Genomic DNA, 25,575 nt, shown 5'->3' on the forward strand with positions numbered 1-25,575 from the left:
ATTCATGTATGTTCCAACACATTTACCCCTGCACAGTAAAAGCATTTGTGAACTGTTAATAGAAATCTATGGTGGTAGTTTTTTGTTGACTTTATAATGTCTGATCATCTTTTTTCATCACACTTCAACATCTCGGTCATGTAAATGCTGCCTCTTTGTTAGGTCAGCATTGCAAATGAAAATCTATTCTCAATTGCCTTACCTTACATTTTAAATGAATATATAAGACGAAAAAAACAGGATGCTCCTGTGTTGCTAAATGTTTATATACAACATTACCCAGAAGGCTTAGCACAGTAACAGTAAGTACGGCAAAAGATGACAATTGTGTCATTGCATCATTTAGGAGACTTTTAGTTATTTTCACACATTACTGTATATTTATCGACAACTAGTTGACACATACTGTATAGTTGTTGTTTTATGTGATTGACAGGCTCACATTGCAGGATGTACAGAGTCACCTTTGACCCTGAATAATTGCAACAACACAATGAAATAGGTGATGTTGCACGTCTACGTATAAAGACACCGTGAATGACAGACATAACGTTTAATCCAGTCTTCTGCCGCCGTCAGCAGCTCAGCACACGTTGCATGGATTATGTCCTGCATCATCATCAGTGTGATTACACACACACACACACACACACACACACACACACACACACACACACACACACACACACACTGAAAGGTCATCTTAGATTTGTTGTCCGTTTAAAGAAATCACACACAATGACAAGACTTCATTTATTCTCGTCATACAAACATGATTGAGGTGACATAAAAAACGACTATTCAGAATTTACAGATTCTTACAAACTATTCAACCATAAATTCACATTCCACTGCAGAGTGCGCGTGTGTGTGTGTGTGTTTGTGTGTGTTCTTGTATTTCTACCCTTCTTGAGACATCAACAAAGAAAAGTACCTTCCGTATGAGGACCGGTGAACAAGTTAGGACCGATATTATGGTCCCAATACAGAAAACCATTGCATCTAATAGAGAATGTCTCATTTGCACCCCTGGTGGTGAAATCTGTCAAAATGAGGGTGGTCCCAAAAAGGAGGGATTTTTCAAATTGACTGTGTGTCGGTTTTAAAAGTGCTCGCCCTCGGGTTAACATATGGAATAACAAGTGTGTGTAAAACTTTTAAGTGCTCCCCCTCTGGCCAACATATGTAATCACAAGTGTGTAAGAAATTGAAATGCGCCTCCTTTGGCCAAATTTTATTTAAAAAAATAAAATAAATATGTATACAGAGACATACTGAAATAACTTGAAGTAAATAATGAAGATTAAAAAACAATTACAAACAAACAAAAACAAAAATGAACTAAAAGCAGTCATTTTCTCACAATGTGTCGACTTCTTTCTTATAAAATTAGTTACAATTTCTCATATTCTTTCTGCTTCTGTAATATTACTATATTTTCTCGTAAAATTATAAATTTGTTATGTAAAATTATTACATTTTTATGTAAAATTATTAATTGTTTATGTAAAATTATTAATTTTTTATATAAAAGTATACATTTTTTAATGTAAAATTATATTTTTTTTATGTAAAATTATACATTTTTGAGGTAAAATTATTACTTTTTAATGCAAAATGGTGACATTTGTCATATAAAATTCTGACTTTTATCACGATATCTCCAATTTTTTTGTTGTTCTGGTAAAATTGTGACTTTTTTTGAGGAAATTTCCGATGTTAAAGTTTCCTCATAAAATTGTGACTTTTGTCGAGTAAAATTACAACTCTTTTCATAAAATTGCCAAAATGTTAAGCTTTTCTTGTAAAATTGCGACGGTCATTGAGTAAAATTCCAACTTTCATCATAATATTGCACAAATGTTCAGTTTTTTGTTGTAAAATTTTGACTTGCGTTGAGTAATATTACGACTTTTATTATCCATCCATCCATCCATTTTCTACCGCTTGTCCCTGCCAAAATTCTACGTTTTTCTCGTGAAAAAGGAGGTAGGCATTTTTCGGAGGTCTCAAGAAGGTAACAAATACAAGAATCTGTGTGTAAGTGTGTGTGTGTGTGTGTGTGTGTGTGTGTGTGTGTGTGTACGTGGGTTTTCAGACATAAGCTCTGGCCGACTCTGCCTCTGATTTTGCTGCAGGCTTGTACACCTTCTGTGGTGGACTGTTTCCGTAGATACCGCTGCAAACAAAAGAAGGCATTACAGAAAAGTTGCCATGTCACATCAAAGTGTGGGTGACTGGTACCTTTTCGTCCTGCCAGCCGACGCTCTCTTGAAGGCGCAGCAAAGCATGCCACCTCCTAGTATGGCCAAACAGGAGGCTCCCCATCCCAGGTAGAGTCCCACGCCCATTTCGAACCTGTCGACACATATGTCAGAGTGAGACCGCATGCAGACATGTGGTCAATGATGTTGTTGGCGAGGACTGACTTGACGCCGGCGAATAGCGGGTTGTAGAAGTCCTCCACCACCCTGCTTGCGTACCAGGAGCATGCGACCATGCAGCAAAAACCTGCAAACATGAGACATACCGTGACTTGGTACGCTCACTTCATTCGGTGAAATTGTTTTTGCTTTCTCACCAGCAAGGATGCTCAGGATGCCTCCAGTGCCGGCGATCTTGGCCTTTGAGGCGTCGCTGGTTGAGCCAATCCTGATGCACTTGAGTCCCAGCAGGGAGACGATCATGGATGCCAGGCCCATTAGTAAGGACACAATCATCAGCGCCCGACACGCCTGCACATGCCCTAAGCAGCGAGGACACGTTGCGTCACACCAGAAGCGGTAAGTTAACATTTACTATAACACCTACACACATCACACCACGCATATTTAAAAGATGCACAAAAGAGCTGCTGAACGCACTCGCACCATTTACAACAGGGGTGTCAAACGTACGGCCCGCGAACAGGTTTTATCCTGGCTCGCGGGATGAGTTTGCCAAGTATAAAAATGTACCTGAAATTTTTTAAGGAAAGAAACAGCTTTTCTAAATGTGTCCACTGGATGTCGCAATAGCAATTCTTTGTATCTTTGTAGATCAGTGGTTCTTAACTTGGGTTCGATCGAACCCTAGGGGTTCGGTGAGTCAGGCTCAGGTGCAAATAAAAACTTCTCCCTATCGGCGTATTACGGATACGGCAGCAGCAGAAGTCAGACTGATTTGCAGGTGTGTAATTTGTTGTGAGTTTATGCACTGTGTTGGTTTTGTTGTTTGAACAAGGTGATGTTCATGCACGGTTCATTTTATGCACCAGTAAAAAAACATGGTAACACTTTAGTATGGGGAACATATTCACCATTAATTAGTTGCCTATTAACATGCAAATTAGTAACATATTGGCTCTTAACTAGTCATTATTAAGTACTTATTAATGCCTTATTCGGCATGGCCTTATTATAACCCTAACCCTCTAACCCTGGTCCTAACCCTAACCCTAACCCTAACACTAACCAAATAACTCTAAATTAAGTCTTTGTTACTTACAATATGTTGCCCTAGTGTCCAAAAAACTCTAAATTAAGTCTTTGTTACTTAGAATATGTTCCCCATATAAGTGTTACCAAAAACATATACCCGTATTTTTCGGACTATAAGTCGCAGTTTTTTTCATAGTTTGGCCGAGCTCCAGTACGATTTATACAGGTAAAAGCCAGTAAATTAGAATATTTTGAAAAACTTGATTTATTTCAGTAATTGCATTCAAAAGGTGTAACTTGTACATTATATTTATTCATTGCACACAGACTGATGCATTCAAATGTTTATTTCATTTAATTTTGATGATTTGAAGTGGCAACAAATGAAAATCCAAAATTCCGTGTGTCACAAAATTAGAATATTACTTAAGGCTAATACAAAAAAGGGATTTTTAGAAATGTTGGCCAACTGAAAAGTATGAAAATGAAAAATATGAGCATGTACAATACTCAATACTTGGTTGGAGCTCCTTTTGCCTCAATTACTGCGTTAATGCGGCGTGGCATGGAGTCGATGAGTTTCTGGCACTGCTCAGGTGTTATGAGAGCCCAGGTTGCTCTGATAGTGGCCTTCAACTCTTCTGCGTTTTTGGGTCTGGCATTCTGCATCTTCCTTTTCACAATACCCCACAGATTTTCTATGGGGCTAAGGTCAGGGGAGTTGGCGGGCCAATTTAGAACAGAAATACCATGGTCCGTAAACCAGGCACGGGTAGATTTTGCGCTGTGTGCAGGCGCCAAGTCCTGTTGGAACTTGAAATCTCCATCTCCATAGAACAGGTCAGCAGCAGGAAGCATGAAGTGCTCTAAAACTTGCTGGTAGACGGCTGCGTTGACCCTGGATCTCAGGAAACAGAGTGGACCGACACCAGCAGATGACATGGCACCCCAAACCATCACTGATGGTGGAAACTTTACACTAGACTTCAGGCAACGTGGATCCTGTGCCTCTCCTGTCTTCCTCCAGACTCTGGGACCTCGATTTCCAAAGGAAATGCAAAATTTGCTTTCGTCAGAAAACATGACTTTGGACCACTCAGCAGCAGTCCAGCTGGTGTCGGTCCACTCTGTTTCCTGAGATCCAGGGTCAACATGCTCATATTTTCATTTTCATACTTTTCAGTTGGCCAACATTTCTAAAAATCCCTTTTTTGTATTAGCCTTAAGTAATATTCTAATTTTGTGACACACGGAATTTTGGATTTTCATTTGTTGCCACTTCAAATCATCAAAATTAAATGAAATAAACATTTGAATGCATCAGTCTGTGTGCAATGAATAAATATAATGTACAAGTTACACCTTTTGAATGCAATTACTGAAATAAATCAAGTTTTTCAAAATATTCTAATTTACTGGCTTTTACCTGTATATGTTTTTTTCCTTCTTTATTATGCATTTTCAGCAGGTGCGACTTATACTCCGGTGCGACTTATACTCCGAAAAATACGGTAATAACTTTGTCTTGAATTTGAAAAAAAGGAGGGTTCGGTGAATGCGCATATGAAACTGGTGGGGTTCGGTACCTCCAACAAGGTTAAGAACCACTGTTGTAGATGATGCTACATATGTACAAATAAAACCACGTGATGTTAGTACATCAGTCGAGGAAAATGATCAAACTACATAAATAACGTACTGTTGATGAACATTATCACATAATTTATTCAGAAAATATAAATAACGACAAATAAGAATAGAATACTATTAACCGCAACCCCAAAAACATTATGATTTGTACATTTTCATGATTTGTGCTTGTTCTATTTTTAAACTTAAATCTGATGTTGTCTTTATTTTTAAGTTATCGTGCCGTGATGCTACCAGTCCGGCCCACTTGGGAGTACATTTTTCTCCATGTGGCCCCCGATCTAAAATGAGTTTGACACCCCTGATTTACAACAACACGCAAACACACTGTCAACTTGTAGAACATGATGAGACCCCGGAGACTCAACTGGTAGGACACGATGAGAACCTGGAGCCTCATTAGCTTGCGTAAGCACAAAAATCTGCCCTACACCCTTTTTCACGCAAAGATAAGATGAATCAAGAGTGAACCGGACATGGAAATGTGCGGTGCCTCACGCCAACTTCATGCTTCACATACACACATTTCTGTAGATATTTGGCGACACATAAAGAGGTGGTCGTTCGAGCTTCGCCAACATTTGATTTCAACAATGTAAAATTGTTGAGGCAAGGACACAAAATTCACTTTTTCGCCAATGCCTTTAAAGCTTTATATTCATATTCATATCTGTGAATTTATCTAGGCCACAGGTGTCTAATTTAAGGCCCGGGGGTCAGATCTGGCCCGCCACATCATTTTATGTGACCCACGAAAGCCTGGAAATAATATGCATCAATAAAGTACTTTATCTTTTCTTACTAAATGTATTCGTTCTGCTTGTTTTAACAGAGAAAAATACACAAAAAATTGCATATATTTCTATGTAATATTATCTAATAATATATCATCATACATCATTTTTTTTAAATAAAAATAAATACTCAAATATTTACTTGACTTATGTATGAATCCGTAATAATAATGTTTTTCATGTTAATATCGTAATGTCAGTTACGTTTGTATGAGATGAGAGCCTGGAGACTCAACTAGTAGAACACTTTAAGAATCTGGAGACTCAACTAGTAAAACACAACGAGACCCTGGGCACTCAAATAGTAATAAGATTAGTTGAAAACCTGGAGACTTAACTAGTCATAAGACACAATGAGAACATGGAGACTTAACTAGTAGGGCACAGCGACAGCATTGAGACTCAACTAATAGGACAGGTTGAGAACCTGGAGAATCAACTAGTAAGACACAATCAGAGCCTGTAGACTGAAATAGTAGGACCCGATGAGAACCTGGAGACTCAAATAGGAGGACGCAAAGAGAACCAGGAAACGTAACTACAAAGACAGTATGAGAACCTGGAGATTCAACTACAAATACTGTATAGAACATGGAGACTCAACTATTAGGACATATTGAGAACCAACAGGCAAGGCATGAGAAGAACATGGAGACTCAACCAGTAAAACATGATGAGAACCTGTAGAACCAACTGGTAAGACATGATGAGAACCTGGAGACTCAACTCGTAGAACATTATGAGAACCTGGAGACTCAATTAGTTGGACACAATGAGAAACTGGAAACTTATTTACAGAGACAGTATGACAACCTGCAGACACGCAACTACAAATACCGTATAAAACATGGAGACCCAACTATTAGGACATAATGAGAACCAACTGGTAAGACATGACAACCTGGAGAACCAACTAGTAAGACATGATGAGAACCTGGAGATTTAAATACAAGAACATAATGAGGACCTGGAGACTTAACTAGTGAGACATGATGAGAACCTGGAGACTCAACTATTGGAACATGATGACAACCAACTGCTAAGACATGATGAGAACCTGGAGTATCAAACACTAGACCATAATGAGGACAAAGAAACTCAACTATTAAAACATGAGAACCTGGAGACTCAACTATTAGAACATAATGGGAACCAACTGGTAAGATATGATGAGAACATGTAGACTCAGCTATTAGGACATGATGAGAACTACGGCTGTGAATCTTTGGATGTCCCACGATTTGATTCAATATTGATTCTTGGGGGTCACGATTCAATTCAAAATCGATTTTTTTTTTCAATTCAACACGATTCTCGATTCAAAAACGATTTTTTTCCCGATTCAAAACGATTCTCTATTCATTCAATACATAGGATTTCAGCAGGATCTACCCCAGTCTGCTGACATTGCAATAATGTAAATTTGTTTTAACTATTAAATGAACCAAAAATATGACTTATTTTATCTTTGTGAAAATATTGGACACAGTGTGTTGTCAAGTTTATGAGATGCGATGCAAGTGTAAGCCACTGTGACACTATTGTTCATTTATTTTTATTTTTATAAATGTCTAATGATAATGTCAATGAGGGATTTTTAATCACTGCTATGTTGAAATTGTAACTAATATTGATACTGTTGTTGATAATATTCATTTTTGTTTCACTACTTTTGGATTGTTCTTTGTCATGTTTGTGTCTCCTCTCTATTGCTCTGTTTATTGCAGTTCTGAGTGTTGCTGGGTCGGGTTTGGTTTTCGAATTGGATTGCATTGTTATGGTATTGCTGTGTATTGTTTTGATAGATTGATTAATTAAAAAATAAATAAATAAATAAATAAATAAATATGTATATCCATCCATCCATCCATCCATCTTCTTCCGCTTATCCGAGGTCGGGTCGCGGGGGCAGCAGCTTAAGCAGGGAAGCCCAGACTTCCCTCTCCCCAGCCACTTCGTCCAGCTCCTCCCGGGGGATCCCGAGGCGTTCCCAGGCCAGCCGGGAGAGATAGTCTTCCCAGCGTGTCCTGGGTCTTCCCCGTGGCCTCCTACCGGTCGGACGTGCCCGAAACACCTTCCTAGGGAGGCGTTCGGGTGGCATCCTGACCAGATGCCCGAACCACCTCATCTGGCTCCTCTCGATGTGGAGGAGCAGCGGCTTTACTTTGAGCTCCCCCCGAATGACAGAGCTTCTCACCCTATCTCTAAGGGAGAGCCCCGCCACTCGGCGGAGGAAACTCATTTCGGCCGCTTGTACCCGTGATCTTGTCCTTTCGGTCATGACCCAAAGCTCATGACCATAGGTGAGGATGGGAACGTAGATCGACCGGTAAATCGAGAGCTTTGCCTTCCGGCTCAGCTCCTTCTTCACCACAACGGATCGATACAGCGTCCGCATTACTGAAGATGCCGCACCGATCCGCCTGTCGATCTCACGATCCACTCTTCCCCCACTCGTGAACAAGACTCCGAGGTACTTGAACTCCTCCACTTGGGGCAAGATCTCCTCCCCAACCCGGAGATGGCACTCCACCCTTTTCCGGGAGAGAACCATGGACTCGGACTTGGAGGTGCTGATTCCCATCCCAGTCGCTTCACACTCGGCTGCGAACCGATCCAGCGAGAGCTGAAGATCTTGGCCAGAGGAAGCCATCAGGACCACATCATCTGCAAATAGCAGAGACCTAATCCTGCAGCCACCAAACCAGATCCCCTCAACGCCCTGACTGCGTCTAGAAATTCTGTCCATAAAGGTTATGAACAGAATCGGTGACAAAGGGCAGCCTTGGCGGAGTCCAACCCTCACTGGAAACGTGTCCGACTTACTGCCGGCAATGCGGACCAAGCTCTGGCACTGATTATACAGGGAGCGAACTGCCACAATAAGACAGTCCGTTACCCCATACTCTCTGAGCACTCCCCACAGGACTTCCCGGGGTACACGGTCGAATGCCTTCTCCAAGTCCACAAAGCACATGTAGACTGGTTGGGCAAACTCCCATGCACCCTCAAGGACCCTGCCGAGAGTATAGAGCTGGTCCACAGTTCCACGACCAGGACGAAAACCACACTGTTCCTCCTGAATCCGAGGTTCGACTATCCGGCGTAGCCTCCTCTCCAGTACACCTGAATAGACCTTACCGGGAAGGCTGAGGAGTGTGATCCCACGATAGTTGGAACACACCCTCCGGTTCCCCTTCTTAAAGAGAGGAACCACCACCCCGGTCTGCCAATCCAGAGGTACCGCCCCTGATGTCCACGCGATGTTGCAGAGTCTTGTCAACCAAGACAGCCCCACAACATCCAGAGCCTTAAGGAACTCCGGGCGGATCTCATCCACCCCCGGGGCCTTGCCACCGAGGAGCTTTTTAACAACCTCGGCAACCTCAGCCCCAGAAATAGGAGAGCCCACCACAGATTCCCCAGGCCCTGCTTCCTCATAGGAAGACGTGCTGGTAGGCTTGAGGAGGTCTTCGAAGTATTCCCTCCACCGATCCACAACATCCGCAGTCGAGGTTAGCAGAGCACCATCCCCACCATACACGGTGTTGACACTGCACTGCTTCCCCTTCCTGAGGCGGCGGATGGTGGTCCAGAATTGCTTCGAAGCCGTCCGGAAGTCTTTTTCCATGGCCTCCCCGAACTCCTCCCATGTCCGAGTTTTTGCTTCCGCGACTGCTGAAGCCGCACACCGCTTGGCCTGTCGGTACCTGTCTGCTGCCTCAGGAGTCCCATGAGCCAAAAGAACCCGATAGGACTCCTTCTTCAGCCTGACGGCATCCCTCACCGCCGGTATATATATATATATATCGATTTTTTAAAAATGAGAATCGATTCTGAATCGCACAACGTGAGAATTGCGATTTGAATTCAAATCGATTTTTTCCCACACCTCTAATGAGAACCAACTGGTAAGACATGATAAGAACCTGGAGACTAAACCACTAGAACATAATGAAAACCTGGAGACTCAAGAACTAAAACATGATGAGAACCTGGAGACTCAACTATTAGAACATAATGATAAACAACTGGTAAGACATGATGAGAACCTGGAGACTCAGCTATTAGGACATGATGAGAACCAACTGGTAAAACATGATGTGAACCTGGAGTCTCAACCACTAGAACATAATGAGGACAAGGAGACTCAACTACTAAAACTTGAGAACCTGGAGACTCAGCTATTAGAACATGATGGGAACCAACTGGTTAGACATGATGAGAACATGGAAACTCAGCTATTAGGACATGATGAGAACCAACTGGTAAAACATGATGTGAACCTGGAGACTCAACCACTAGAACATAATGAGGACAAGGAGACTCAACTACTAAAACATGAGAACCTGGAGACTCAACTATTAGAACATGATGGGAACCAACTGGTAAGACATGATGAGAACCTGGAGACTCAACTATTAGAACATGATGGGAACCAACTGGTATGACATGATGAGAACCTGGAGACTGAACTAGTAGACCATTATGTGAAACCCGGAGATTTAACTATTGATGAGAACCAACTCGGTTAGTAGTTAAGGTGAAAGAAGAAGTGACATGTTGGTAACGAGGTCAGTTAATAATTGACAGCAATGATAAGAATGGTGGGCTGCACCTTTTTATGGCTATGCAACGTTTGAGCAGTTGGCGTTCAGAAAAGAAGAACCTTTGTTGTGTAAAATAATGAAGCGTTATAGAACATCATATAGAGAAAGGAGGAAACTTCTCGACAACTTAAAGTAGATTATCTTCAGATGAGAAGATCACCACCCAGGTTGCTGCTCCTCCACTTCCTGTATGCGTACCATCCAATCGAAGAACATCTTCGGCGTCCATGTGGAGCCTACTTACCAGGCAGAGAGAGCAGCGACTCGAAGTCTCGACACTCGGCGATGCCAGCGCTGTTCTCAGCGCACGAATGCCACAGGTTCTCAAACTGCCTCTGGGAGATGATGACGCTGCCCGACACGGTGGAGATTTTCCAGTAGTCGTTGGCCAGTGACGCCCCGGTTACCAGCCAGCTGATGATGCACATGACGAAGCCGGTTGACTCTATGGCCGTCGACATGATTTTAACCAAACTCGTGCGAGTCGTGAAGAGACGAATGACTCGAGGAACTCTACTGAAGACAAACTGCAGTGAATGCGGTTGGCGTCTGTTGGTAGGGGAAGACTTTGTCCTCTGACGGGGAATGGAGGGCCATAAAATGTCATTAATTTCGCTCATCATAGCAACAGCCACACCCCTAATAACCTCTAAGTCCATATATGGGCCTGACATGAGAGCTGGAAGTTAAGGTGGCTCACCTGAGAACCACCAAGGCTGAACCCTCCAGAATAAAAACTGCTCCATCAGCGTTGTCATGGAGATCGACTCACTGTTTATCTGACCTTTTATGAGGAAGGTGGAACAAAACTGAGCAAGCATGTCAATGTAAGGACGTCCATATAAGGGCGTCCACTTCTGCCATAAAGGTCAACATAATGTGACGTAGAACATCACCATCACCGTCATCATCACCAAGAAGACCGACACAAGCTCTTTGAGTGGGTGTTTGTGTGTGTGTGTGTGTGTGTGTGTGTGTGTTTTATGATTTTATGATGGGCCACAGTCAATGATTGATCACGGCCAAAGTTCAAAGTTGTAAGTCATTTATGTCTGTGACAAGAAGAGTCAACCACAAGAAGGACGCCCCCTGCTGCCTGGAGAACAACACAGAGAGACATTGTGGGACGCCTCGCCTTCAGCAGCTGACATCATAATTGAGAAAGCAATGAGGAGGCGGAAGCAGTTTGATGCCTCAAGGGATGCACAGACCGGTGCAACCTGTTCGGTAGACCGGAATCCATCCTCAGCTTCTGGATACACCAGCTTGGACACGGTACAACTCCCGCTTTACATTTCAGTCTCATGGTATAAACATGGTGGACATGGTCTGATGTGACCATATGGCCTTCTGGCTTCTGAGAATGAATGTTCCGCTTACAAGGAGGATCTTCACGCTGGTTTTGCTCCACTTGAACCTGATACACTGTGAGTACAATTAGTGCTGGGTGATATGGGAAAAAATGAATATCACGATATGGATCATTTTATATCACGATATAGCTATGGTACGCTTTCAGTTCTGTGAAAAATATAACAACATTCATGACCACTTACCTTTTTCTCACTTTATTTACAAGTGAAATAAACAAATACATTTGCTATAGCAAACAACAATAGCAACAAAACAAATGTTTCAAGTTTTTAAAACACATTTTTAAAGTTTTTTAAAGTTTTACAAGTATTCAAGTTTCTCTGAAGTGCAGTCATAACTAAAAATAAACAAATACTTTTGGTATCAGATGTAAACAATTGCAATAAAAAATCATAAAGTGCACGTGTCTGGAATCATTAACGTTAGCCTTTAGTGCAGTCAGAACAGTAGTAGGTCACAATGAAATTTAAAGGGGAACATTATCACCAGACCTATGTAAGCGTCAATATATACCTTGATGTTGCAGAAAAAAGACCATATATTTTTTTAACCGATTTCCAAACTCTAAATGGGTGAATTTTGGCGAATTAAACGCCTTTCTATTATTCGCTCTCGGAGCGTTGTGACGTCACATCGGGAAGCAATCCGCCATTTTCTCACTTTCGTCGGTGTGTTGTCGGAGGATGTAACAACACGAACAGGGATGGATTCAAGTTGCACCAGTGGCCCAAAGATGCGAAAGTGGCAAGAAATTGGACGAAATTTGTTCAAAATACGAGGCTGTGGGGAAAGCCGACGAAATGGTCAGTCGTTTGTTCCGCACACTTTACCGACGAAAGCCATGCTACGACAGAGATGGCAAGAATGTGTGGATATCCTGCGACACTCAAAGCAGATGCTGACATCAACTCCAAAACTGGACAGATCAGCTTTCAGGAAAAAAGAGCGGATGAGGGTATGTCTACAGAATATATTAATTGATGAAAACTTTATTCATTACTCGCGGTTTTACGTAAATTATTGTACATAAACTGTGTTTACCAATAATTTAGCTTAAAAACATTTATTTTTTTCAATCATTCAAGTACATTCGGATAGTCTTGTGTAATGCAGTATTATGTGTCTATTTAGGTATGGTTAACCTGAGTGCTGAAATCGTGGAAATATATATGTTCTTAGCGCGCCTGAAATGGGCTGTCTGCACTCTCAAAGTGCATGTTGTTGCCAAATGTATTTCATATGCTGTAAACCTAGTTCATAGTTGTTAGTTTCCTTTAATGCCAAACAAACACATACCAATCGTTGGTTAGAAGGTGATCGCCGAATTCGTCTTTGCTTTCTCCCGTGTCGCTGGCTGTCGTGTCGTTTTCGTCGGTTTCGCTTGCATACGGTTCAAACCGATATGGCTCAATAGCTTCAGATTCTTCTTCAATTTTGTTTTCGCTACCTGCCTCCACACTACAACCATCCGTTTCAATACATGCGTAATCTGTTGAATCGCTTAAGCCGCTGAAATCCGAGTCTGAATCCGAGCTAATGTCGCTAAACCTTGCTGTTCTATCCGCCATGTTTGTTTGTATTGGCATCACTGTGTGACGTCACAGGAAAATGGACGGGTGTATATAACGATGGTTAAAATCAGGCACTTTGAAGCTTTTTTTAGGGATATTGCGTGATGGGTAAAATTTTGAAAAAAACTTAGAAAAATAAAATAAGCCACTGGGAACTGATTTTTAATGGTTTTAACCCTTCTGAAATTGTGATAATGTTCCCCTTTAAACATATTCTTTTGGTTTATCAAGTGTAAACAGTTGCAGTCTCTGGAATCATTAACCTTAATAGAATAGGTTGGTTGTGTTAGCGTCGGGCGACGGAACACTTTTCTTGCATACTTTGCATATGACTGTTTTCTCCTCTGAATCCGTCGCTTTGAAACCAAAATAAAGTCAGACTGATGAGCTACCCCCTCGTTTGGGTAGGAGTTCGTCCTGGGACTCTGTCTCTGCTGATCGTGGGGGTTGAATTTGTTTTCCGCCAGCGCATCGCCTACGCGTCCTGTCTCTATGTTTACTTACAATGATCCCCTCATGTGTGTAACCCAGGTAACCCGCAACGGCGGGAGACGCTGGACACAAAGAGGCGTCATGTCGCAAAATCGAAAGAGAAATGCGAGCCTACATGTCAACGCATCCTTTTCTTTGTAAGAAAATACTGTTTTCTCTCCCATCCCCTTGTTCACCCCCTGGGAGGTGAGGGGAGCAGTGAGCAGGCCCTAGCATGGCCTGTCGCCATTACGTCTCCATCTCTTCGCTGCCTCCACAGCCTGGGGGGTGGGGTGGGGGTGGGGGGGGGGCTATAGACTACAGACTGTGGTGAAGTAGGCCGGCTTCGTCACATGAAGAAGCCTACAATTTTTGGTTGTTTTACGCTCCATATGCTGAATGGCAATATACGATATATATCTCGATATTTTTTCCGTAAAGTAAAAACAAAACACAAAGCAGCCTAGTTACCTGAGATACTAAGTATGTCATTATTATGACTTAGTAAGTCAATATTTTGACTTAGTAATTTACTGAGTCAAAATAATGACAAAATAATGACTTACTAAGTCAAAATAATGACAAAATAATGACTTACTAAGTCAAATCAATGACTTACTGTAAGTAAGCGTTTGCAATAAGCGTTTGAAAAAAATAGTTAAAAGTGGGGCCACATGCTGACATATGCTCAACTCATCATGCTTAATTTATTACAGCATTTGGGAAGCCCGTAGTTGATTTTTATTATGTAAATGTTATATTTTTATCAACATGTGATAGCAGGGACCCTACCATTCAAAACTAGGCTGCTACATTACTAATGATTAATGTAAATATAGGTGAAAAAATAGTACAATAGCAATAGGAGAGACTATTCATCCCTGAACACCATGGAGTTCATGTAGGCTTTATGATGCAGTTACATTATTATATAAACGATCAGAGACAGCTTCAGGAAACTCTTCATTTAACATAATGTCATTTTTTGCTGCTTCAACACAGCTCAATCAACACAGAAAAAGGTAAAGTGAACTAACTTAGTTGTTAACTGTCGGTCAATAATGCTTGTCTTTCTCTCAGACAGACAAGGCTTTGCTGTCCGTTTAATGTGGGCACACACACACGCACACACACACCGCACAGTGAGCTAACGTTACGCTAAAAGTTAATTAGCCTTCCCCTCAAGGACTGCGAGCGAGCTGAGCTGCCGCTTATGTTTCTAGAACGTCAATGGGCTCATAGTGATGTTACTAGCAGTTGAGTTGTACGGGACTGGGAGGTGTTTATTGTAATTTGGGGAGAGTCCGCTGCCTTATGCTTACCTGCTAAACATCTTTCTGCTCACCACACCGCAGGAGCACTGACTCCATGCGCTCTGAATACGCACTGCTGATTGGCTGTTACCGCTCTGCGTGTAACCAATCAGATGGTTCTGTGGGTGGGACAATGCTGGGTACTGCAGAGACGTACTGACAGAGGCAGTACGAAGCGGAGCAGCTTATTAAGACATTAATTTAGGCGGTGGCTCTTTGTTGTTAAGGCGGCCGCCTTAACAACAATGTGCTGCGGGAAACCCTGCACGAACTTACTGAATGTGCTATTATTGTTGTTACGATGAATCATCTGATGGCACAAGCCCTATGGATAAAATACAGCCTATCGCTTGAAACGATAACAATTTTTCTATCGTGCCCACAATATGTATCGTCATATCGCCCAGCACTAAGTACAATGCACCTCTGGAACAGTGGAACATGATGCTAATAAAATATTAGCATGTTAGCATGTAGGTAAATAAATATGCGGTTGTTATTTACCCTATAACAGTGGTTCTCAAACTTTTTTCACCAAGTATCACCTCAGAAAAAACTTGGCTCTCCAAGTACCACCGTACTGACACATTAAAAAACGGTAGCGTCGTAGGCCCAAGTATTCATTAAAAACAAAACAGAACTTTTATTTAACAGGCATATTTAATATTTTGGCCACTGTAACATTACACACAGTTTGAACAGTAACATTGTGTTTGAATATTGAATTTAAGTGATTATTTGGCGTACCACCATATCAGGAATTTCAAACATGAGGTCCACGGGCCGGATCAAGCCCGCAAACAGGTGAGTTTGGTAAGTGTAAAATTGAGCTGCATTTTTAAATGAAAGAACCTGCTGTTCTGAATGTGTCCACTGGATGTCGCAATAGCAATTATGTTAGGCATAACGCAAAACAAACAGGAGTAAAATAAACTGAATATAACTGAATATATATACAAAATAAAATGATTGTCTTCTGTGCAAATGTAAAGAAAGTGAGTTGAAATGACATATGAGCTAGTTGATAGTTATGTATGCTTTATTTTGTTTTTTGTTCAACCCTAGATGGGCTGTGACTTAAAGTTTGATTGCTTAGTAAATACACTGACATTAAGTCTAAGTTCATTGCGTTCTTCATGGTGTTTTTGAAACTGCACCCATTTTTTCCTCAGAATTTTCAACTTACTTGAAGTGTTTTGCCAAGAGGATTATTTGTGACGTGTACATTTTCAGAATGTGCTTGGGCATAAGTGAAATAAAAAAAAAAACAGTCTGAAGTTGTCGTAGTTGTATTTTTAAGTTATTATGCCATGATTTTTCCCGTCAGGCCCATGTGGGAATAGATTTTTCTCCATGCGGCCCCTGAGCTAAAATGAGTTTGACACCCCTGCACTAGATAACACTAGTGGTACGTGTACCACAGTTTGAGCATCACTGTGCGATAAGTTCAGCCACCTATTACTGTAGGTTTATTCATGCTGATGTTAGCCACATGCTAACAGGGTTCTGTTGTTTGAAAATAAATGTGCGCATAAAAAAAGAATGATTGCAAATTGTGTTTATGAAATGAATATTTTGTTGTGTCGTCATCAGGTATTTTGATGCTGCAGCCACCAGGTCGGTTGACCATGGAGTCCATCAACATGAGACACACTCTCAGGTGGCGCCCCCTGCAGACTCCTTGCAGTACTGCGGCGCTCTACTCTGTACAGTACCAAGGGTAAGTTGAAGAAAAAACACTGCATTAAAATACATTTTTAAGAGTGGTTTTTTTTGTGGTGTAAAACTACGAAAGTACACTGAAGTACCCTAGCAGCTGCTAAGGTTAATGTGTTGATGTGTTTTTGACACTGTATGTCACATTCTGGAATATACTGCAAGATACTGTACGTAGAACAGACTGTCCAAGTCAAAAATGATTTTTTGTCAACAAATGATGACAAAAACAAGTCTAAAAATATTACTATAAATAACCAAGATAGATAATTTATTATTATATTAGAAACATTTTTTAAAAAGCATTTTAAGCAAAATTTATTGCGACGTTATGATTAGTATACTTAGCACCCCCCTTTATGGTTGAGGAATTCCCATTAGTCGCATCATTTTGGTCTTGACCTCTGTATGTATGATGAGATTATGGCAGATCTTCAAGATGCAACCTTTTAATCATATTTGAATAATAGGATATTGAGCCTGATTTGGTGTATTTAAAGATTCCTTTTTTTTTTTTTATAAATGTCAACCTGTTGGTATGAAATTGTAAATGGGTATTTGCTGGGTAGATTTTGAAAGGAATTGTATTGTATGTAACTGTATTTTGTATATTATATGATGATGTATAATTTATCTGTGGCTCCCTGTCCATAAGCTGTGCGAGATCAGAGGTGTCAAAGTCGTTTTCACTGAGGGCCACATCGCAGTTATGTTTGACCCCAAAGGGCCGCTTCTAACAGTGAATGCTATTATTACACCATTTTTTAATGCATTTTATTAGTAGATTTTTTTTAACTAAAATGTAAAAAAAATATGGTAAATTGCAATAATTTCACCTTAAAATGTAGTGTATATTACTGTGAATGGAAAAACAGTACTGATGTTTTTATGGTAAAAAAAAAAAAAAAAAAAGGCAGCTCAGTTGCATTTGTTTTTTTACTGTAAATAAAAAAACTGCAATTTTACAGTAAAATTTTGGCACCTGAGCTGCCAGTTTGTTTGTTTTATTTTTTTACCGCAAATCACCAACTGTAGATTTTTCGGTGTGTTACTGTAAATGCCAAAATGACACCACAGTTTATTACAGTAAAAAAAAAAAACACATTTTTTTTCATTTTGAGAAAAATGCTGTAAAAACCACAGTAAATTTCCAAATTTTACTTCTACATCGCACATTTTGATGGATAACTTGCTTTGAAATCATTATTATTAGTATTTATTTCTATTTTAAAAATGGTTGGAATATATTTTTGCATATTTAGACAATATTTAAGTTAACATCATTTGCGATTACATGGAGTACATTTATTTATTTTTTCGCCCAAAATAGAAAGAAAGAATACATTTAGTAAGAAAAGTTACAGTACTTTATCGATACATATTATTTCCAGGCTTTCAAATTAGTCACATTATTTTGGTCTTGACCTCTGTATGTATGACGAGATTATCGCAGATCTTCAAGATGCAACCTTTTAATCAAATTTGAATAATAGGGTATTGAGACTTTTTTTCATTAGAGAAAAATACTGTAAAAACCACAGTAAATTTCGCAATTTTACCATGAAATCTATTGCTACTTTTACATTGCACAATTTGATGGATAACTTGCTTTGACATCATTATTATTAGTATTTATTTCTATTTTAAAAAAATGGTTTTAATGTTTGACAATATATTTTTGCATATTTAGACAATATTTAAGTTAACATGATTACATGGAGTACATGTATTTTTTTCCCCTCCCAAAATAGAAAGAAAGAATACATTTAGTAAGAAAAGTTACAGTACTTTATTGATACATATTATTTCCAGGCTTTCGAGGGCCAAATAAAATTAAGTGGCCGGGCACATCTGGCCCCCGGGCCTTGAGTTTGACACCTGTGTTCTAGGGTTTATATTTTTGCAGTAAGGACTCTGATATTAACAAACGAAACAATAATGTAATACAAAATGATGTATGTCTTTAAATAAATAAATAAATAAAGAATATAAATACAGAAATTAATGAAAATAATTACTTCGAAACGAAAAACGTCTAAATAATAAAAAAGAAGACAATTTATTCGAAATAATTATGAAAATAAAAATAATTACATTAAAGTAAAAAAAAAAATACAATATGTACAGTATGTACGAATAATGTGTAAATATATGAATCTAGTAGTTAGAGTGTCCGCCCTGAGATCGGTAGGTTGTGGGTTCAAACCCTGGCCGAGTCATACCAAAGACAATAAAATTGGGACCCTTTACCTCCCTGCTTGACACTCAGCATCAAGGGTTGGAATTGGGGGTTAAATCACCAAAATGATTCCCGGGCGCGGCCACCGCTGCTGCTCACTGCTCCCCTCACCTCCCAGGGGGTGAACAAGGGTGATGGGTCAAATGCAGAGAATAATTTCACCACACCTGGTGTGTGTGTGACAATCATTGGCACTTTAACTTGAACTTTAATATCAATAATATAAAAAATTAAATGTATATTTTTCATTCAATGTAATAGTTTAAATATATTAGTTTTTACACTCGTATTATTTAAGACAAAGCACAGAGACAAATATGTTTATTGGGTTGGGTGTTCAACTTGGACACAGAAGCAGGAAGTGGAAGAAGTGTCGCCAACATTACGAACGTGTCATTATCATGAGCAATGCTAATTAGTCTCCATGCCCTAATTGTGTTCTACTGTAAAAAAAAAAAAAAAAATCCCCTAAAGGCTTCTGGAACAATATCTATGTCTGTCATCTTCCAGCGAGTTTGAGCGGACGGCCCCGAACGTAACCTGGCTGGACGTCTTCGAGTGCCAGAACATTCCGCACACCCACTGCGACGTGACCTTAGACCTAGTCTCAGACTCCGACTACAACATCCGCATCAGAGCGCAGTGCGAGTCGCAGATTTCGCAATGGACCTGCCTGAGCCCGCCTTTTAACAGAAAGGACAGTAAGTGAGACCACAATGCACGCAGACGGACATTATACTAAGTTGCCATGCAGACTTAGTCATTTAAAGGCCTACTGAAACCCACTACTACCGACCACGCAGTCTGTTAGTTTATATATTTTAATGATGAAATCTTAACATTGCAACACATGCCGGGTTAGCTTACTAAAGTGCAATTTTAAATTTCGCGCAAAATATTCTGCTGAAAACGTCTTGTATGATGACGCCTGGGCGTGACGTCACGGATTGTAGAGGACATTTTGAGACAGCATGGTGGCCAGCTATTAAGTCGTCTGTTTTCATTGCAAAATTCCACAGTATTCTGGACATCTGTGTTGGTGAATCTTTTGCAATTTGTTCAATGAACAATGGAGACAGCAAAGAAGAAAGCTGTAGGTGGGAAGCGGTGTATTGCGGCAGGTGTTGTGCCGGATAACGCACCACCGCCGTAGAATGCACCCCCTGACTGTTGTGCCGGATAACACAGCCGGTGTTTCATTGTTTACATTCCCGGAAGATGACAGTCAAGCTTTACCATTGGCCTGTGGAGAACTGGGACAACAGAGACTCTTACCAGGAGGACTTTGAGTTGGATGCGCAGACGCGGTACCGTGAGTACGCATGCAGCTGCGGCTTCCAAACATTTGATCGCTTGCCCGTACGTGCGTGCCGCTATGTGCATGTCACGTACGTAACTTTGGGGACTTTGGGGAAATATTTGTGCTGTATGAACTTTGGGGAGGTGAACGGTACTTTGGGCTGTGGGATTGAGTGTGTTGTGCAGGTGTTTGAGTTGTATTGGCGGGATATATGGACGGGAGGGGGGAGGTGTTTGTTATGCGGGATTAATTTGTGGCATATTGGTTGTGTTGTGGCTAATAGAGTATATATATGTCTTGTGTTTATTTACTGTTTTAGTCATTCCCAGCTGAATATCAGGTCCCACCCGCCTCTCACAGCATCTTCCCTATCTGAATCGCTCCCACTGCCCTCTAGTCCTTCACTCTCACTTTCCTCATCCACGAATCATTCATCCTCGCTCAAATTAATGGGGAAATCGTCGCTTTCTCGGTCCGAATCACTCTCGCTGCTGGTGGCCATGATTGTAAACAATGTGCGGATGTGAGGAGCTCCACAACCTGTGACGTCACGCTACTCGTCTGCTACTTTCGGTACAGGCAAGGCTTTTTTATCAGCAACCAAAAGTTGCGAACTTTATCGTCGATGTTCTCTACTAAAACCTTTCAGCAAAAATATGGCAATATCGCGAAATGATCAAGTATGACACAGAGAATGGACCTGCTATCCCCGTTTAAATAAGAAAATCGCATTTCAGTAGGCTTTTAAGTCGAACACTGGCGTCCAGACTGTGCTCCATGATTACATGTTGTGTGTTCAGCTTTGCTGACAGTGCCCCAAATGGCGGTCTCTGTGGTGGGCTACGCCCTGCTGGTGACCTTTGACCAACCCCCGCCCACAGCCTCCATCAACGTGACGGTGTGGAAGCGAGGCGACCAGGCCCAGGTATCAGATGGGCAGTCCAACCAAACAACAGACCCCGCGTGACCATGTCGTCCTTGTGTCCTCAGGCGGACGTCTACACCATCTTGGCGGAGGAGAAGGTGCTCCGTGTCGCCGCCCTGCAGGAGGGAGCGGTGTACTGCCTCAAAGCGCACATGATCCTGGAGCAGCTGAGCCAAACGGGCAGCACCGAAATCCACTGTGTGCCTATCAAAGGTTCATTAGCACTTTTGACAATCACAGTATTTTTCCATTCGCTTACACACAATTTTACTAACTGTGTGTCTTTTTTCAAAAGCATGTACACACTTTTCCAAACACAACTTAAAATGTTCTTGATTCCTAGATTATTTGTAAAATGACACACTTCGGTCAAAACTAGAGATGTCCGATAATATCGGACTGCCGATATTATCGGCCCATAAATGCTTTAAAATGTAATATCGGTATCGGTTTCAAAAAGTAAAATGTATGACTTTTTAAAACGCCGCTGTGTACACGGACGTAGGGAGAAGTACAGAGCGCCAATAAACCTTAAAGGCACTGCCTTTGCGTGCCGGCCCAATCACATAATATCTACAGCTTTCACATACACACAAGTGAATGCCATGCATACTTGTTCAACAGCCATACAGGTCACACTGAGGGTGGCCGTATAAACAACTTTAACACTGTTACAAATATGCGCCACACTGTGAACCCACACCAAACAAGAATGACAAACACATTTCGGGAGAACATCCACACCGTAACACAACATAAACACAACAGAACAAATACCCAGACCAAATACCCCCACCTCAACCCCGCCTCCCACCACCCCCAACTCCCGCCCTCCTCAACTTCCTCATGCTCTCTCAGGGAGAGCATGTCCCAAATTCCAAGCTGCTGTTTTGAGGCATGTTAAAAAAAAATAATGCACTTTGTGACTTCAATAATAAATATGGCAGTGCCATGTTGGCATTTTTTTCCATAACTTGAGTTGATTTATTTTGGAAAACCTTGTTACATTGTTTAATGCATCCAGCGGGGCATCACAACAAAATTAGGCATAATAATGTGTTAATTCCACGACTGTATATATCGGTATCGGTTGATATCGGAATCGGTAATTAAGAGTTGGACAATATCGGAATGTCGGATATCGGCAAAAAAGCCATTATCGGACATCTTTAGTCAAAACATATGCCCATTCATCAAAAATAAAGCAAGCATTTGTAAAAATGCAGTTTTATTGCCATCTCACTCACACAGACTTTAAATGATAAGACACTATTGGAGTGAGTTACCCAGAACAGTGATACCGTATTTTTCGGGCTATAAGTCGCAGTTTTTTTCATAGTTTGGCCGGGGGTGCGACTTATACTCAGGAGCGACTTATGTGTGAAATTATTAACACATTACCGTAAAATATCAAATAATATTATTTAGCTCATTCACGTAAGAGACTAGACATATAAGATTTTATGGGATTTAGCGATTAGGAGTGACAGATTGTTTGGTAAACGTATAGCATGTTCTATATGTTATAGTTATTTGAATGACTCTTACCATAATATGTTACGTTAACATACCAGGCACGTTCTCAGTTGGTTATTTATGCCTCATATAACGTACACTTATTCAGCCTGTTGTTCACTATTCTTTATTTATTTTAAATTGCCTTTCAAATGTCTATTCTTGGTGTTGGGTTTCATCAAATACATTTCCCCCAAAAATGCGACTTATACTCCAGTGCGACTTATATGTTTTTTCCCTTCATTATGCATTTTCGGCAGGTGCGACTTATACTCCGGTGCGACTTATATTCTGAAAAATACAGTAAATACAAAACACATTTGTAAAAACCCCTATTTTACTATAAGAAATCACATGTTTGGTGTATTTTGCCCGACTTTTTTAGCATACAGTCGCGATCAAAAGTTTACATACACTTGTAAAGAACATAATGTCATGGCTGTCTTGAGTTTCCAATAATTTCTACAACTCTCATTTTTTTATGATAGAGTGATTGGAGCACATACTTGTTGGTCACAAAACACATTCATGAAGTTTGGTTCTTTTATGTGTGTAGACTTTGTTAACTGTGTGAACATTTTTAATTTAGTGTGTAAGCAATTGGAAATAACTGTAATACTCCCTAAAGGTCACAAATATCTACTTCTTGGACACTTCATTAGGTACACCTGCTAAAGACATAGAAGTGTTCCTCATATGTTGTCAAGGTCAGCACCTAATGAAGTGACCACTGTTGAGTGTGTCCACGACTTGATAGTCCGCTGTCTGCAGGTACACACGCTCCCTGGAAGAGCACCACGACTGTGGTGGTCACTCTGGTCCTCATGGCGGGTGTCCTCATTGCCACCTTCTGGACCGTGGTCCACTGCCGGGCACATGACATCCACCAGTGTTATTACAAGGAGCCGCTGCCAAGCTCCCTGGTTAGTTTGATGATGATGATGAAGCTCTTCATTAGGTACACCTTAGTTCAGGGGTGTCAAACTCATTTTAGCTCAGGGGCCGCATGGAGGAATATCTGTGCACACCGACGGGCCGGACTATTAAAATCATGGCATTAAAACTAAAAAATAAAAGTTTTCTTTCTCTTACTTTGGCCAAAAATAGAACAAACACATTCTGAAAATATTACAATAAAAATATAGCAGCGGTAAAGTTTAGATCCATGAAGGAAAGAAGAAAGTGAATGAATGTTTATAACATGAATACATTTACATATGCATAAAAATGTGTTTTCTTTTGTATTATTTTTTTTAATGAATTATGTAACGTTTATGCCAACCTTTTTCCAAAACACAATATAGAATGTGAGATATAACTGGATAATGCATACATTTATCATTTGTTTTCAAAACGGTTACAAAAAAGTGGACCCCAAAAATGTACTGTGGGACCCCATTTTTATGACTTGATGGGGTCCCTGGGACCCCATTTGGAAAATTCCTAGCGCCAACACTGATTGAGTATTGGTGCGTGCAAAACAGCAGCAGGCGGCTGTTGCCTGCGGGCCGGTTCTAATATTGATTGATTGATTTGATTGAAACTTTTATAAGTAGATTGCACAGTAAAGTACATATTCCGTACAATTGACCACTAAATGGTAACACCCGAATAAGTTTTTCAACTTGTTTAAATCGGGGTCCACTTGATTCATGATACAGATATATACTATCATCATAATACAGTCATCACACAAGATAATCATCAGAGTATATACATTGAATTATTTACATTATATACAACCGGGGTGTGGGATATGGGGGGTGGGGGGGGGTTAGGTTTGGTTGGTATCAACACTTCAGTCATCAACAATTGCATCACCAGAGAAATGGACATTGGAACATTGTAGGACTGACTTGGTAGGATATGTACAGTAAGTAGGGGACATAGAGAGAGACATATCAAACATCATCCCAGGGGCCATATATCATTCTTTCGCAGGCCTCGACTTTGACACCCATGAATTTATCATGAATTGATTAACGTGGACCCCGACTTAAACAAGTTGAAAAACTTATTCGGGTGTTACCATTTAGTGGTCAATTGTACAGAATATGTACTGTACTGTGCAATCTACTAATAAAAGTTTCAATCAATCAATCAAACCCCTGCCTTAGTGCTATACAACAAAGATCCAGCAACTTCTTCTGAACTCAGATAAAGGTTCTGGTGCCAGTGGATGACATTGAAAACATGCTCAGTTGGGTCTAGCTGGCCCAAAGTAGACACAGTATTTCACTGAGCTGTTGGCAAAAGGGGTACCTAATGAAGTGTCCACTGAGTGGTCACATGACATGATTGACAGCTGCCTGTGTTCATCTCACCCACAGAGAAGCAACGACTTTGTGCAAACTGCACTGAGCATGTACCAGGTCGAGGAGTGCGATATCGTGTGCGTGGAATCGCACGACAGTGGTGAGCGGGACCACCTCAGACCTGGCCTTTCACCGGTACATTACGCCATCTGAAGAAACCAAGCTGGACCTTCACCGTTGGTTCAGACATGTCACTCAGAACCTCAACCTACATGGGATGTTATTGGGCTCTGGTCCAGAACCTGAAAGACATGTTCTCTTTGACCTCGCATGCAGCAGAACCAGAAATGTCCTTGATGTGAACCATCGCAGGACTTTCACGTGACATGTTGAACCAGAACCTGTAGAGCTGTCTGGATCCAT

General features: G+C 40.8%; 2 protein-coding genes across 3 annotated transcripts; one reads left to right on the top strand and one right to left on the bottom strand.

Annotated features, from left to right (window-relative positions):
* Positions 1–1,699: 1,699 nt before the first annotated feature.
* Positions 1,700–10,934, bottom strand: cldn15la (claudin 15-like a). Its single transcript, XM_061979164.2, has 5 exons — positions 10,718–10,934; positions 2,582–2,746; positions 2,430–2,511; positions 2,245–2,358; positions 1,700–2,179 (listed from the first exon to the last, which is right to left on the bottom strand). Exons 1-5 carry the CDS (start codon positions 10,932–10,934, stop codon positions 2,095–2,097), a joined length of 663 nt encoding a protein of 220 aa, XP_061835148.1. The 3' UTR covers positions 1,700–2,094.
* A 697-nt stretch (positions 10,935–11,631) lies between these two features.
* Positions 11,632–25,565, top strand: crfb16 (cytokine receptor family member B16). 2 transcript variants are annotated; one of them, XM_061979163.1, is made up of 7 exons: positions 11,632–11,748; positions 16,796–16,922; positions 19,668–19,858; positions 21,258–21,382; positions 21,448–21,595; positions 23,669–23,820; positions 25,228–25,565. In XM_061979163.1, the coding sequence occupies exons 2-7, from the start codon at positions 16,804–16,806 to the stop codon at positions 25,363–25,365; spliced, it is 873 nt and encodes a 290-aa protein (XP_061835147.1). In that variant the 5' UTR covers positions 11,632–11,748; positions 16,796–16,803; the 3' UTR covers positions 25,366–25,565. The 2 variants fall into 2 exon arrangements, with proteins under 2 accessions (XP_061835147.1, XP_061835146.1); XM_061979162.1 differs by having other exon boundaries at positions 11,640–11,900.
* Positions 25,566–25,575: the final 10 nt, after the last annotated feature.

The sequence above is a fragment of the Nerophis lumbriciformis genome, linkage group LG19 (assembly GCF_033978685.3).
Source record: "Nerophis lumbriciformis linkage group LG19, RoL_Nlum_v2.1, whole genome shotgun sequence".
Lineage (NCBI taxonomy): Eukaryota > Metazoa > Chordata > Actinopteri > Syngnathiformes > Syngnathidae > Nerophis > Nerophis lumbriciformis.

What these genes read in the sequence shown, in the direction of transcription:
- crfb16 (XM_061979162.1), top strand. Translation starts at nt 11,816, where the DNA reads ATGGCCTTCTGGCTTCTGAGAATGAATGTTCCGCTTACAAGGAGGATC. An exon ending in TACTCTGTACAGTACCAAGG is followed by an intron (nt 16,923 to 19,667) that starts GTAAGTTGAAGA and finishes GTCATCTTCCAG; the next exon opens with CGAGTTTGAGCGGACGGCCC. An exon ending in AGCGAGGCGACCAGGCCCAG is followed by an intron (nt 21,383 to 21,447) that starts GTATCAGATGGG and finishes TTGTGTCCTCAG; the next exon opens with GCGGACGTCTACACCATCTT.
- cldn15la (XM_061979164.2), bottom strand. Translation starts at nt 10,934, where the DNA reads ATGTCGACGGCCATAGAGTCAACCGGCTTCGTCATGTGCATCATCAGC. An exon ending in CCGCTATTCGCCGGCGTCAA is followed by an intron (nt 2,359 to 2,429) that starts GTCAGTCCTCGC and finishes ATGTGTCGACAG; the next exon opens with GTTCGAAATGGGCGTGGGAC. An exon ending in TCGGCTGGCAGGACGAAAAG is followed by an intron (nt 2,180 to 2,244) that starts GTACCAGTCACC and finishes TTTTGTTTGCAG; the next exon opens with CGGTATCTACGGAAACAGTC.